Source organism: Diadema antillarum, unplaced genomic scaffold, assembly GCF_040938485.1.
Source record: "Diadema antillarum isolate AM-2024a unplaced genomic scaffold, OU_Dant_1.0 seq00000846_RagTag, whole genome shotgun sequence".
Classification (NCBI taxonomy): Eukaryota; Metazoa; Echinodermata; class Echinoidea; order Diadematoida; family Diadematidae; genus Diadema; species Diadema antillarum.
In genome coordinates, this window is record NW_027271720.1 from 716,161 (window position 1) to 731,577 (window position 15,417).

The 15,417-nt window shown below is 38.0% G+C and overlaps 1 protein-coding gene across 1 annotated transcript in view; it reads left to right on the forward strand.

Moving 5' to 3' along the window:
* The first annotated feature begins 544 nt into the window (after positions 1 to 544).
* Positions 545 to 15,417, forward strand: part of LOC139740298 (uncharacterized) — a 28,474-nt gene continuing 13,601 nt past the window's right edge. The window contains exons 1-5 of the mRNA XM_071650880.1: positions 545 to 684; positions 5,454 to 5,603; positions 11,579 to 11,837; positions 12,732 to 12,791; positions 13,675 to 13,781. Coding sequence (XP_071506981.1) covers positions 675 to 684; positions 5,454 to 5,603; positions 11,579 to 11,837; positions 12,732 to 12,791; positions 13,675 to 13,781 — 586 coding nt within the window. The 5' untranslated portion in view covers positions 545 to 674. The remainder of the gene's footprint in view (positions 685 to 5,453; positions 5,604 to 11,578; positions 11,838 to 12,731; positions 12,792 to 13,674; positions 13,782 to 15,417) is intronic.

Below are 15,417 nucleotides of genomic sequence, written 5' to 3' on the forward strand. Positions count from 1 at the left end.
GCAGCCATGCATGCTAGCTGCTACAGCTAGCTGTAACCAGTTACACATTACCCGATCTATAAATATTACATGTGCCCTAACACCAAAAATTTGCCTTAAAAAAGAAGAATCACTTGCCTTCTTACTCTTACTTAGTTCTAACAAGGTTTCTTGTTTAATAGAGTAGGCCTAATGACAGATGTTACTTTGAGGTTTTTTGTGTATTCAAGTAGATTCTAAACTCCATCACATTAGTACCATTACCATTCATACTAAGTTAAAAAAGTTTGAATTTCTCTGTGTGAAATGTGTAAATTCCATACAAACTGACAAATGACAAGTAAAGTACAAAACCTACAACAATCAGATTAATCATGATTTGATAAACATGAAAGTACACCCAATACTATACGCCTTCATCATTTGTTTGTGTATTGCGCTTGGAAACGATCATTAACCCGGAACAGAAAAAGTTTCAAAGAACAGGATACCGCCACCGCACCGTGCGTGGTGGTGGGCAATGGGCCGTCTAAATTCGGCACTTACGAAGACACTGCACGTGAAAGCATCGGGGCAGAGCCGAGCCGAGCGAGCGAGAGTGAGCCGAATACAAATTGCCTTGGATTGGCACCAATTCTCGGTAGAAAACACGTCAAACTACAACAGGCATGGAAACATAGACAGTATATCACAGTATGGAAGAAGGTAAGACTTTTGATCACCCGAATTGTTGGTTCTTGCAGAAAGAGTGCACGACGTGAAGTTGTTCGCTACATGTTCCACGACGCTTCGCGTCTTGGCACAGATTCTCGTACATGAAATGCATGCACAGGCTTCCTGTGTATAAACTAGCCTTGTTAGCGTGCGGGCGATAGGGGTTTTCTGCGGGCCAAACTAACCCTACCGTACCGTGCAGCAGCTGGGCCGTCTACCTCCATAGTGGGGCCATGATAGGGTCCTTTCACTGGCATGAATGCTGTGCTTTCTTTCGCAAAAAACTTGGTAGTGTAAACAGTGATGGGTATGTAATTTATAGTACGACTTCTGCCACTCACCTCTTCACCTTTTTGGGTATTCTTTCAGTCAATTAGGCATATTTACTTGAATTCCTGGGGTATTTTATCTATAGGTTCTCCTTTGCCTCAGTCGGGTTATCTTGGCATGTCGTATCGCTGATTTGTTGCGTACGTAGCTATGTAGCATTGTTTTGAAACGCAAATATGGCAACCACGCTTCATTGTTATTTGCCGCCCTCTATAGTTAAAGGAATATGCACTGGATAGAGTACTGTCTGCTGCAACTTCGCTGAGAGAATTCACGATCAAATCTTCGGGTTGTTTTTTTTTTCAATTCAATTCAGTTTATTTCACACACCATTCTCATGTGTCACAAACCCCTTGTGGGGACAAGTACATTGCTCAGTATAATTACAAAAAATTGAACAAGGTTGATATTTACATGGAATGTTGCGTGGGGGACCTTGAGAAAGCACAGCTTGTTAAACAAGGTCCCCTCAAAAAAGAAATGTTACATGCAGATGAGTGGAAGTGATATACAGTGTGTTGCAAAATGAATGAAGGGCTGAGGTGGGAAACAAAAAACAAGAGGAGGGAGGAAGAGAGGAAAAGAAATAAAAGACGGAGAGTAGTGACATACAGTTCAAATAGGTGTAAATACACACATTGGTCATTAATTAAAAGTCATATTATCATCAATCAACGTAAGATGCAAGGAGATGTTTTTTAAATCTTTGCTTGTTTTGAGAGTATCGGCAATGCCAAAGGGGTTCTACCCTATAGTATCATTTGAGCGGGCGCGGGATATTATTCTACACTGTAAAAACATCGGTGTTAGATTTAACACCACGGGTGTTAAATCTAACACCGATCAAACTTCAATAAAGGACCACACCCACAGGTGTTAAAAATGCACTGTGATGGTGTTGAAAAGTGTTCACCTGACACTTCGTGGTGTTAATTTGACACTGTACCTGGTGTTATTTTGACACTGCACTGGTGTTAATTCAAAAATGACACCACATGGTGTTGATTTGATATTTGTTGGTGTTAATATCAATGGTTTAACACCCGTCCAGCTTCAATAAGAGACCACACCAGCTGGTGTTACTTTGGTGTAAATTTATTTTCACATTTTTTCAAAAATCGAGTATTTTAATGTAAAATTCTTGATCGTCTTGTTTAAATTAAAAATCAACAAGAAGTGCAGTTACTAAGAAACTCTTCAAAAAACAGTTTAAAATTTGGAAATGACACCCGTTGGTGTTAATTTAACACCATAAATGAGCACCGAAAATTTAACACCAGCTCGGTGTTCACCATTTAACACCGGACTTTTTGCAGTGTATCTTTTCGAATAATAGTCATCTTCGTCATTCATTATCATTGATTAAATCTCTTTGTTTTTTTTTTTTTTTTAATTGCCGAACGAATACTGGTTGTTGAGTTGGTGAAGAAGTACAAAGTAGGCCTACATTAGACAGAAAAAAATCCATCTGTCCGCAGAGGTCTTATATCATATATAGATACAATGTATAGATATTTTATATATAGATATAGATATAGATATATATATGATGAAAACCTAAAATATGGCATATATAAAACACTTTATCCTGGCGAGGAAAGTGCATGTTTTAGAAACAAGACACGGAATATTACATCCAAATTTTACGGCTCTCCTCCGTATATACAGGTCAGGGGAATCTCCGCGCGGAACATATCCCTGACGACAAGATACAGACCTATCTTTCAGTCAAAAAGTACATGTACTAAAAAAAAAAGGGGGGGAAGAAATATCCTAGTAGGGCCTACAATGTAATCAAAATAAAAATGTACATACCAACGGAATGGAGAGAACGTTCGTTTTTAAACCCTTTAATTGTGCTTTGAGTGTCAAGGCTGGCACAGAAAACCCTGTAAAGCGTTGTAGCATTCAGAGTCCCCGACAGAGATAGGGTTAAAGTATGGAGTGTCTCTGAAAGATCGAGGAGAAAGAAAAGTGTACGGATTGCATGCCTTCGATCATCATCTATCGCACAATGCCTTGACCTTTTTTATTTAAAAAGAAAGAAAATCCCAAACTTTTGAATAAGATAAAGTTTAAGGCTCTTTCTCCCCCCAAATGGAGAAACTACCGAGAGCGGAATCCTCGTGGAGTCTGTGGTTTTTCTTGAATTTTTTTGTTCAAAGGGCAGTGGTGCTAGTATTGGCTGTCAAGTGAGGATTTATCATATTCTAACTTTTTGCGAGATACTTAGCTACACTTTATGAAATGTTACAGAGCGTACAATTTTACGACGAATTCAAAGTTTATTTGATGAAAATCGGTTTTGAAATGGCTGAGATGTCAAAAAATTAACACAGCCATCAATAAGAGGTGGATGGCCCTCACCTTTTATTAGGATCGCTTTGCTTTGGATAGCTCAGTCATTTCAAATCCAATTTGCACAGAATAACCCTTGAATTCCTTTTAGAATCATTATGCTCTTTCATATTTCGTAAGATGTTTCTCATTTTCGTTGGAAACCTGAAGCCCCATCTCACCTGAAACTGCACCACTCGTTTAATATTCTTCGAGGGGATTAATTTAGAACCAAAAGTGTGCATACACTAGTGCGTGTGTATTGGGGGGGGGGGGGGTAGGGTGGGGAGGTGTCCTGCAGCTCTTAGCCTCCCGCCCCCACTATTCCGCGGCCGTTCGGCAATTTTCCGCAGATGAAATGTCTTTACCTTTTACTTATAATGGAACTATACCTTTTTCCAAATGCGATCCGTTCTGTTCCGCATTATTACCCTATAACCTTACCAACCACGGTATTATACTGTAAATGCCCGGGTACAATAAACGCATTTTTATTGCTTGATCTCAAAGTTACTGGTCTGGTACACTGTGTACTGTGCACTGCATTCAGCATGCCTCATCTCACTCTGACGTTCCATTGTACAATCTTCAGAGTGATGTCGTATGTTCAGTATACAAATGAATTTCTCGAGTACATGATGTGACACTCTTTGAATTATATTATGCCGTAAGTGAAGGGGTGCTTGAAAGATGTGAGGAGGACCCTGGATGTTTTCAGGTATTAGCCAGGAAAACTCGATGAAACCACAGACCTGAGGAACTTTACTAGCTAGTACAACCCCTACAATGTAACAATAGTAGAAGTAGTGGTAGAAGAAGTAAAAAAAAGAATAGTAGGACTAGGCCCTATAAAAGTAGCAGTGGTAGTGCAATGGTACAATTATTTGAGTCGTACTTATTATATCAAGACTTTCCATTGAAGTCAGAAATCGGCGAAAACGGGGAATTAGATAATTGTTATGCATTTTCACTGTAATTTCTTCTTTCCTTTACTTATTTTATATGTATATAAGCAGTGGTGGCGGATCGAGAGGGGGCGCACCGAGCGCGCGCCCCCTTTAATTTTTGGTAAAACAAAAGGAATAAAGAGAAAAATGGAGGGGGCTCGTGCGCTCCTCTTTATTTTATTCATTTTTTTTTTTTTTTTTTTTTTGGGGGGGGGGGGGGTAAAACAGAAGAAATACAAAGAAAAAATGGAGGGGCGCGCATGCGCCCCCTCTAATTTTGTAAAGGCGTCCCGCCCCCTTTACGGAACGGATTCGCCAATGTCTAGGCCCTATAATTCTCTCCATTGCTTAAATTGTGTGTGTGTGTGTGTGTGTGTGTGTGTGTGTATTGTTTGTGTGTATGTCCTTTGCGTTCGTTTCTGCTGAGTATTGTTAGAAATAAGAAACTTCTTAAAGTCTTTATTTTCGAATTCTGTTTCTTGTTTCAAATGCTATCGTCCCGGGTTTTCCTGTACTTAATATTATTGAATGCTCATGATGATGAAAAAGGCAAACACCAGTCAGATATCTAATCCATAACTATACATTTGATTCTTCAACAAGATATTAATCAGTAGTAACATATTCAGAGGCAACACGACTGTCAGGGTTCGACACTAACTTCTTTCTCTGCGTAGTGGCCATGAATTCGGGCCATAGATTCTTTTGATGTGAAATTTTGGTGGCCCGAAAAAAAAAGAAATGTAGTGGCTCGAAGTATAAAATGAAATATAAAGGTTCAATTTTAGCTGTAAATACGATCGGGCCACCGAAAGAAATTTTGTGACCCAATGTCATTTTTTTTTAATGGCCCCGGGCCACGCTATAATGTCGAGCCCTGCAGGAATACAAATACTTAAGTCATTCAAAATCCGTTTATCTCTTTGTCTTGTAGAATGTTGCCTTTTGATTAAAAAATCATCACGTGTCCCTATATAATTCTGTTAGGCCAATCGCGGCTTATACACGCAATTGCATCCCCGCGTCCCCAGTTATTACGATTTGTAAAAAGGCGGGTACTTTTACTGCTTGTAGCCAGTCTGATGAGAGAAAAGATCGATATCAGAAGACTTTATGTAGAGTCGTTCGTTGATTTCATTGCTGCAGAAAACATGTTCGTAAACTGCACCGTGGTGGACCCCACGACGGTGATCTGCAATGGCACCACGTTCGTGGTGGAGGAGGGGCCCCTCGCGCCCGGGGACGTGTGGTTCTGGGTCTACATCGGCATCTACGTGGCCCTCATGCTCTTCGCTGGTGAGTGGGTTCGCCATTTTCGTTCCCCTTCAATAGCTTATTCAATAAACATTCAAGTTTATGTTCAAGCTGGCTTAAAGGGGGACGGGAGTTCCGAACCAATTCAAAGTTAAATTGAGGAATAGTATAGTGTTGGCTGAGGTGAGGATTTGGCTTGTAACTTGTTGCGAGATTACTTAAAAACCACTTCATGAAATGTTAAACAGCATACAATCTTAAGAGGAATTCAAAGTTTATTTGATGAGAAGCAGTTTTGATAGGCTGAGATATCCTAAAAACAAAGTAAAACAAAGCGATCCTCATAAAAGGTGGATCCCACCTTTTTATTAGGATCACTTTGTTTTGGATATCTTGGCCATTTCAAAACAAATTTTCATCAAATGAACTTTAAATTCCTTTTAGAATTATATGCTCTTTTACATTTCATAAGAGGTTTCTCATTATCTGAAAAATCATCATCAAAAACCATTGGAAACCTGAAGCCCCATCTCAACCCAAACTATACCATCCCTTTAATTTTATGCTTAAAAATAAAATTCATGTAGAACGGTATTCAATTCAATTCAATTCAATTCAATTCAATTCAATTTACCAGTTGTTACCAGAATTGTCAATCTTGTATACCTTTAACTACCATGATGTAGAGTATCCCTCTCCTTATCTTTTCCTCTCACTTTTCTTTCTTTTTCTCTCTTTCTCTCATCTTCCTATCTATGAACAAATTGAACGCGCATAATACATTTTTTTTTTTAATGATGTTTATGTACATAATACTATGTGTACGTTATCCATACTGGACGTCCCAGTCAAGCTTTTCATAGCTTATGACTATCCAGACAAAATGTGTAATATGTTTCATGTACAAACTATGTGCATATTTGTGAATAATGTATGTATATGCATTTTGTGAATAAATCAAATCAAATCAAATCAATTCAATTCAAGCGTTATTTTCTTCTTGTTTTTTTTTCAACAGAAAGTACCAAGAAATATGAGTCAGGAATATTAACATGTTCATGTCTATATGATCAGTACAAGAAAAGGCATGATATATGCAGTCATATTTATACATTTTGCGAAAAACAAAACGAAGAAATACGTTCTGGTCAATATGGGGTACTTGAGAAATAATTACCTCCAGTCCGAAGTTTTTGGTTGCTCCTAGTATCATTGTTCCGAGCTATCTAGAGTTACTCCCAGTATATACCTGGATAAAGAGAAGTTTCCGTGCTATCTAAAGTTACTCATCAATATATACCTGGATACAGAGAAATGTTTAAAGAGGGTCATAATAAATGTCTAATTGTTGTGGACAAACGGCCATGGCACTATATCGATGCATGGGCTCGAACCGATGACCTTATCGTTGAAAGTGCAGCTCGCAGTCCGCTGGACCCCTTCAACAACCTCTCTTGTTGTCTATACATGGAAAGTATGATTTGATAGCTGGCCAAACTAATGATGCCCGTTCAAGTTTTTCGTATTGGTCATGATCAAGTCACTTCAATTATCATCAGATAACTATAAAGAAGCTTGCACAGTATACGTTAGAACGTGAGGGTATAGACGTTATAGAACGTGAGGATAATAATGTCTGTTTTATCAAATTGTTCATTTTTCCGTGTGGTGATCTGTTATGTTATTATATTTCCAGTGGCTTTCCAAATCCGATAAAGAGTTTTCAGGGTTTTTTTTTTCACTTATTTTCATTATCTTTCCCAGATGGACGGGATCATTAGACACAACGTATTATAGGCCTATCGAGGTTTAAATTGAATTGTATTGATAGCTACGCGCCAATGAACTCTCACATAAATGTATTGTACGCACTGAATACTGGGAAACAGTCGATATATGCCTATTATCGTTGGATCAAAAAATTATTCTCAATAATAGTGATTAGTTAAAAGAGCTTCACGTGATTATATAGGTATTTTCAGCTATGTCAGAATGTTGGCATGTTTGATACTCCATGAAATACTATTTGCAAAATGACGTCACTGCTATGACAATATTTTGCAAATGCTATTTGCAAAATAATGTCACAAAGCAACTCTGAAATTGTGCGTAGTTTTGTACCGACACTCTCTGAAATGTAACATTTTTAACAAAACTATATTGTGACATCACAAAACAATTCTGACATCGCGCACTGCGTCGTACCGTCATTCCGTGAAATGTACAATATCAATTTCTAATAAAACAATTGTGACATCATAAAGCAATTCTGACATTGCGCATTGCTTTGTTCGGTCACTCTGTGAAATGTAACATTTTTGAACAAAACAATATTGTAACATTACAAAGCAGTTCTGACATCGTCCGCTGCTTCAGGGTCATTGTAGGGTCTCTTCACAACATCTCATCCACCACACGACTTCTCACCTCGCATTTTGACCCATTTTCCCATTCTTTTGTTTGTTTTTGTTCCAAAATATAAAACAAATATACTGTGCCTAATTTCGAGTTTCTAGGCCTCGGTGCTTCCAAAAGAATTATTCACTTCGGGGCTGTGCCCCTCAGTTCACAGTTCTTTTGTCACCTATGCCCATAGTTTTAGCCAGAAACTCTCAAGACAAAGTATACATACAATTGCAAAGTCTTCCTTTCATCTTTCAGTGTTCTAAATGTAACACGTAAACATTGTAAAGAGTGAAAATGGCACAACAAAGGTTCTGTAACCAAATGTTATTCTGATTTGATATTTTGTTCACACACACACACACACACACACACACACACACACACATGCATGGCGCACAATAATATGTGCCATACCTTTACAGTGCTTGTTCTGCAGTGCTAGTATTTATTTGTTGTTTTGCCTTGCAAGTGTTAATTTTGTTTGTCGACTCATGCGATGGATAATCTATCTATCTATCTATGGATCTATCTATCTCTCTGTCTATACTATTTATCTATCGGTCTGTTTGTCTTTATTGTGGGTAGCTTGTGTATGTGTGCATATAAATGTGTACACGTAGGGAGGTTGGTTTACCACACACCACACATTTATATTGATGGTTGTATGTGTGTGTGTTTGTGTGTGCACATTCCAACGACAATACGTGCGATGCTGTGTGTTGGCAATCCTTAAAGGTAGGGGATACCTTTTACAGACCTCCCAAAATGTAGCAAAACATTAAATATGAACCTCAGGGGACTTGCTTAGGCCACTGCTTAGAAATTTGGAAGTCAACAGTTATCTAAAATTTGAATAATGCACAAAATTCAACTACTCAGTAGTTCTGTGTGTCAGCCACAGTTAAGCCTTTTTGTTGCATTCTTCTGTATTTGTGATCTATAAACACAAATCTAAAAGTACAAGAGCTGATGTAATAACATATAGAGTGTGTGGTAAGAATGTGTATATAGAAATGTTTGTAAGTGTTGATGAACTTTCTTCACAAAATATACATGATGGACACACATGCAGTACATGGGTCTGCAAAGGTAGCCTAGTAATGTACTGGAATTTACGGTGAGCCCCGAAAACAATTCAATTCAAAATCTAACCGTCAAAAAAATGTACTAAATGTTACCTTCCACTTTCAATACTTAATGGGAGTTTCTAAAATGATATTCTCTTCAACATACCACTGTATTTATACAACTCTTCATTTAAGGCATGCAAATGGGATTCCCTACCTTTAAAAGATGTCAGGGACATTATACGCGGCATAATATATCTCTTCAAGAACAGGACGAGACCTTATTGCACTTTGCATAAAAATATACTATTGCTATTTATTACTGTGGAGGGAGACTAGACTATAATACCTCCATTGAGGCTGTATCATCCTGTGCATGACGTCACAATAGACGACTTGCAACCCGGAAGGTGACGAGAAAAAAGCAGAACAGGCTCGAAGGTCGTCTTGAAGCCGGGTCTTGAAAGCTATCACTGGGAATTGCATTACGCGAAGGCCTTTTATCAAAATGACCGGGCATGCAAATGGGCATGTGTATTTCTGTTAAAAAATAAAAAGGAAAGAAAAAAAAAAAGTTTCCGCGACGTGTCAATGGCGGAAGGTTGATTTTATGTAGTCAACATCGAGTAACTTGATGCAGTTGACAGTCAAACGATACACACTTCGAATTTTTAGGGTAATGACATTGAAATGACCTGGAACGTATAGATGACAACATGGAGATTGATATGAATGAAAAGTAGTATTATTTTACAGGGATGTGTGGGTATGTGTATTGAATAGGAAATCGTCAGAGGCTATTAGAGCATACCAGTTTGGAGGGATTGTATTTCAGGCATCGTATTTCACACGAGTCAGTTGATTTTTATAGTGTACATACGATATTCAGTTAAATCTTGGGTTCCAACCGAACAAAACAATATTCATATTAAGAGTGCTAATATTATCACTGTGGTGGTAATGGTGGTGGTGGTGTTGGTGGTGGTAGTTGTGTGTGTGTGTGTGTGTGTGTGTGTGGGGGGGGGGGGTGATCATAATGATGACTCCCTTGTAGTTATTATTATCCTGATGATTATTACTATGATTATTATTATAATCATCAGTCCTACCCTGCTCGAAAAAAAAATCACAAAAATATAAAAATATTTCAAAAATCACCAAAAAAATATATTTTACGATATTTTTGTATTTGAAAATATACTGAAAATATAAGAGAAATACCTTAAAAATCTATTTTTGTTAATTTATTTTTTTCATACAGTTTTGGAACACTGAATACTGTATTTTAAAAATATATTTTTGGAATATTTTTTGTCACGTCGTGCTGCTACAGCAAAGAAATATTGTAAGAATATGTTTTCTAGCTAGTTTTTATGCCTTTAAGATTTTGGGCTACTAAAATACTGCAAAAATGTATTTTTCAAATATTTTTGTTTTACATGTTTGAGTTTGGACAAAAATGAGTAATATTTTCTTGAGTTATGTTGATGTTTGGGCGTATCCCAGAACACATATATAGAACGTACATCCAGTATATGTGAAGACATTGTCAATATAGAAATTAACCTTTCACAAATTGTAACCCTACAGCTAGTATTAGAGCCTAGGCCTACATAAACCTACAGATGTATCTACACCCTATACCTAACTGCTACCAGACACATCACACTCATTTATAAAAGGCCATTTGGTTATAATGCTTTAAGACGTGGTTACCAAGTAAATTACACTTTTGATATTGAAAAATGAAAATGTCTCCTCATAACACAAGTTGAAATTATGAATAACACAACAATAATATTGAGTAAACTTTTTAACACAGTTCAAAGCTTATTGTAATCATAAAAACAATTAGAACTATGGATTTTTTTCTACTTCCATTCCAAGAGAATTTGTGTTTTGATAATCAAGCTGAAAAAATACTGAAAAATATGAATATTATTTCAAATTTGTCAAAAATACCCCCAAAATATCCTATTTTTAGAGTATTTTTACAAACTGACAAGAACGTTTATAGGGAAGATGAAATAAAGAAAAAATATTCGACTCATCTGAAGACTTGAAAATATACCCCCCAAATATGCTATTTTCAGAGTATCTTTTAAAAAAATATGAATAAAATATGCTATTTTTATAGTGGTTTTTCCAAAAAAAAAATCACTAAAATATGCAGGTTAAAAGCAAAATACTCAAAAAATGTCCGAAAAATATGTAAAATATATATCTTTCAGTTGGGAAAACGACTAGGGTATTAACGTAATCGTTATTGGATTTACTGATATTGCATTCACCGTCATGACAACATGATCATCATCATCATCATCATCATCATTAAGATGAGTTTTAGTTTTGAGTTAATTCTGATTTAATTACGGCTAAAAAGACCTGCAATCAGCTAAACGCTACTGTTCAGCGAGACCGCGTGAAGTGTATAACAATCTACTATCATAATGAGGAATTGTTCTTATTATTATAAGTAACCATAAAACCAACAACGAAAGGGTCAAGATATGTACTTAATGTCCATCTCCGTTACTCATACAGGGCTGATGGCCGGACTTACGCTTGGTCTCCTCTCACTGGACATCACCACGCTCCAGGTTCTCTCCACCGCCGGCACGCCCAGCGAACAAGTGTACGCCAAGCGCATTCTGCCGCTGGTGAAAAACTCCCACCTCCTGCTCGTCACCCTCATCCTTGCCAACGCGGCCGCCGTCGAGTCCATGCCGCTGTTTCTCGACGCCATCACCAGCCCCATCGTGGCCGTGGCCGTGTCAGTCACCGCCGTGCTCATCTTTGGCGAGTAAGTTAATTCTGCGGCGCGGCGGCATCGGGGTCACGTTTTCGGATTGCTTTGAGAGAATATTGGGATCAAGGGAGGATCTGACATTATTTTGTTTTGCTTTGTATTGTTTACGCCTGTAAGTTTGTTTGGTGATGGTGGTGTGTGTATGTGGGGGGGGGGGGGGGAGGAACGAAATGAATATTTGTCGGATAGACTCGGATACAAGCTAATGTAACACATCAGGCAGTTGCAGATTTTTTTCGTATAGTAAAGTGACATCTGCAACATTGATAAGAATGTTCTTTCCCGGGTTCATTTTAGTGAAAAATAATAATCTTTTGTTCCAGTCTGAGAGACAATGATAGTTGATCTACGATATCAGTTTTACCAATGTCATCATTTTACCATAAGTAATTAAATTGGATATCTTCATGGTACCAAATCTGAACAAATGTAATATCCCTTTATACTGATAGACTGAATAGACCATGCGGAAGTGCCAAGCGACCGAGTAAGAGATGTTTGCATTTGGAAGTATTTTCGAGAAGAGTTCGAACCATTATTATATAGATTGAGCCCCATTTTTCTCTCTCTTCTTTCTTTCTATAAGACAACAACAACATGGATTGAGTGAACTCACAAGAAAATCGAAATGGAGAATATTAACCTCATGTAGTGCTGTCCTACAGGGCTTTGTCGCAGTCATAATATACATGTGACCTAGCTGACATAAGTCGAACTCAAAGAAGTCGAAAAATTGGCTAAGGTGAAGATAATTTGACGTGATAATAATGTCATTTACTTAACTTAGACTTTAAGCATATACTGGATATTTATTTCTTTTCACCTTGAAGGAACTTTACAGGCGTCTTTACAAATTTCCATATGTTTCCTTCCTTTTCTGTGCGACAGGGTTATACCGCAAGCTCTGTGTACGAAATACGGCCTGGCGATTGGGGCGAATCTAGCCTGGTAAGTGCAGTCGGCCTTTACAAGCCGTTTAACAAGACGTCGATCTGCAATACAATGAACATGTTATAAAGACACCCCGATGCCCTCAGACAAGCCTTCATCTGCGATGAGTATTTACAAAGGTACGACTGGTATTAAAAAAAAAACAAGAATGAAAGCGGAAAACAACAAAAACTTAACAAAAGTAGCAGGCAAACGGAGGAGCAGATAGAGGCCTGTAGTACAAATTGATCGATGCTACCCAAAATGACATCACATAATGGACATTTCAAATCATTGAAATCAGTGAAAAAGTCACATTCACAAACGAATCAATTTTCATTGGATATACGATTTTAACTGACTACGTAATGTTGTCCTGTAGGACCTTGTCGCAGTCATACTAGTAATATAAAGTCAACCTGACACAAGTCGAATTCAAAGAAGTCGAGAAATTCGCTGTGATCATAACTTGACCCCGCATAGATATGAGCATGTATTATTTTTAAGGTGTAAATCGATATTACGCGTCGACAATCTTATCGGGTCCTGCATGGTTTGATTCGTTTTTGCAGGGTTAACTTATCAAAAGCAATTCTGATAAAAACTTCAATATTGTCTAGACTGACAGTAGGCCTACCTTTGGTTTTCCTAGTTTGAAACTATACGTCAATGTTTAGTGACTAAGCTACTGTTATTTTTTTTTTATTATTGTTGTTTTCTCTGTACAATTGTATGCATTGTTTCTTTCACTCAAGAAAGTGAGATTTATGTTTGTATATTGTGGAAAAATGAATAAATTTGAACTTGAACTTGAAAATTAGACCAGAGCTATTTTGTGGATGCTGAGGACATGAAATGCGTTTAGTCCACTGTCTTATGTTGATTTCTCCATTCACGACAGGTTCGTGTACATCTTGATAGCCCTGCTCTTTATCATTGCCTGGCCCATCGCCAAGCTTCTCACGCTCCTCCTCGGGGAGGGAACGGGGACGTTCTACCGCCGAGCAGGTATAGTATTCCCAATTTGATGTTCGGTTCCTGAGGAACATTGCAGAATGCAATAATTGAATTGAAGCTATGGACCAGAGAATATTTTAATCAATATTTGTTAAATATTACTATCGACGTGAGAAGACGAAAAAACCTGGGGATGCTCCCCCCCCCCTCCATGTGTGATAGGAATGGGTTTGCGTTGTTTTTCTTCTTTTTTTAAGATTTTAAATTAATATTGTCCTTGCTTAGAATTTATTTTCTTTTTTTTCTGTCAAGTGTTTGTGTTTGTGTGTTTGTGTGTGTGTGTGTGTGTGTGTGTGTGTGTGTGTGTGTGTGGATGGGGGTGGGGTTGGACGATACTGTCCCACCCCATTACCGATCTGTTTGTTCACTTTTGGATCTTAATCAAAAAAGTAAAACATATAACAGAAAAAAAACCCAATAATATAACAACAGTACAAAATCAATGTAACCTTTGGTCATTGTAATGGTCAGAACATAGACAAAATCAGCTTCCAGGGTTTCCGCTGATAGTTGTCTTTGTTATTTCGAATGAACTTATCTCTGAATTTAACTTTTTCCGCTTATAAATCTACTGATATTTGTATTCAATTCCATGCGATACAGTTGTGGCGAAGTTGTTCCTGACGACCATGAACAAAACATGCGTATCGTGGCATCAATCACTGCAAGCAAATTATATAATTTTTAAATGTACATGTACTGCGATGCTATATGTACACGAATAAGACGAAGTCATTGCGTCATTATGAGAGCCATTGATTCCTCCCCACCCCTACCCCACAACACACTCATACATTTTAACACTATACCTTGTGGCTTAATCTCTTTGATCAGATAAAGGGCTGTCATGAAAAGGTTCGTGCCGTTCAGCCGCGGATGAAAACATATTGGTCACGGTTGAGCGCTCATTCCGACTTTTTGGTCTACATGATTATCTGAGCCTTGAAATGTGTGCATACACTGTACATTGTATAGTTCGACGGCCCTAATGACTAGAAACTCGGGACTGCTAGCTGTTTGAGCATATAGTGCGGAACCAATGTTACATACATAACATACAGTACTACATGTAGGGCCTACTGAAATTATTCTCTTGTTACCATATTTACTCCAAAGTGCGCCCCGTGGTTTCGTTATTTCGTGAGCCGGGCATTCTGCTTGGAAGTCGGCCTCCGAATTCACAAACTAATGATCGATGAACTCCTGAAACGAGCAACATTGTCGTTATGACTAGCTTAAAGCACTATAGTAATCCGCATGTGAGTCTGCCCAGGGAGGTGAGTTTCCTCTCACCTCCCTGGTCTGCTTCTATTAGACAGGGCAGAGCCAGGCAAAAACTGCCTTTTTTTCCAGTCAAGGTTTTCTCACTTGATTCTGGTACTTCAGACCATACTTAACAAAATAAGCTTCTGCGCCATCTTGAAATCTGTCCCAAATCCAAGATGGCCGCCAAATATCCAAAATGGCCGCCAGAGGACCTAAAAAGTGCCTTCTGTGGTTAAGATTTGTCTGGGGATGGGTTTTTTTTACTCTATTTGATGATAAATGGTAAGAGGAATAAGATTCAGTGAATTAGAATTAAAATCAGTTTCTTTTTTATTGCGAAAATCCAACATGGCCGCCAGAC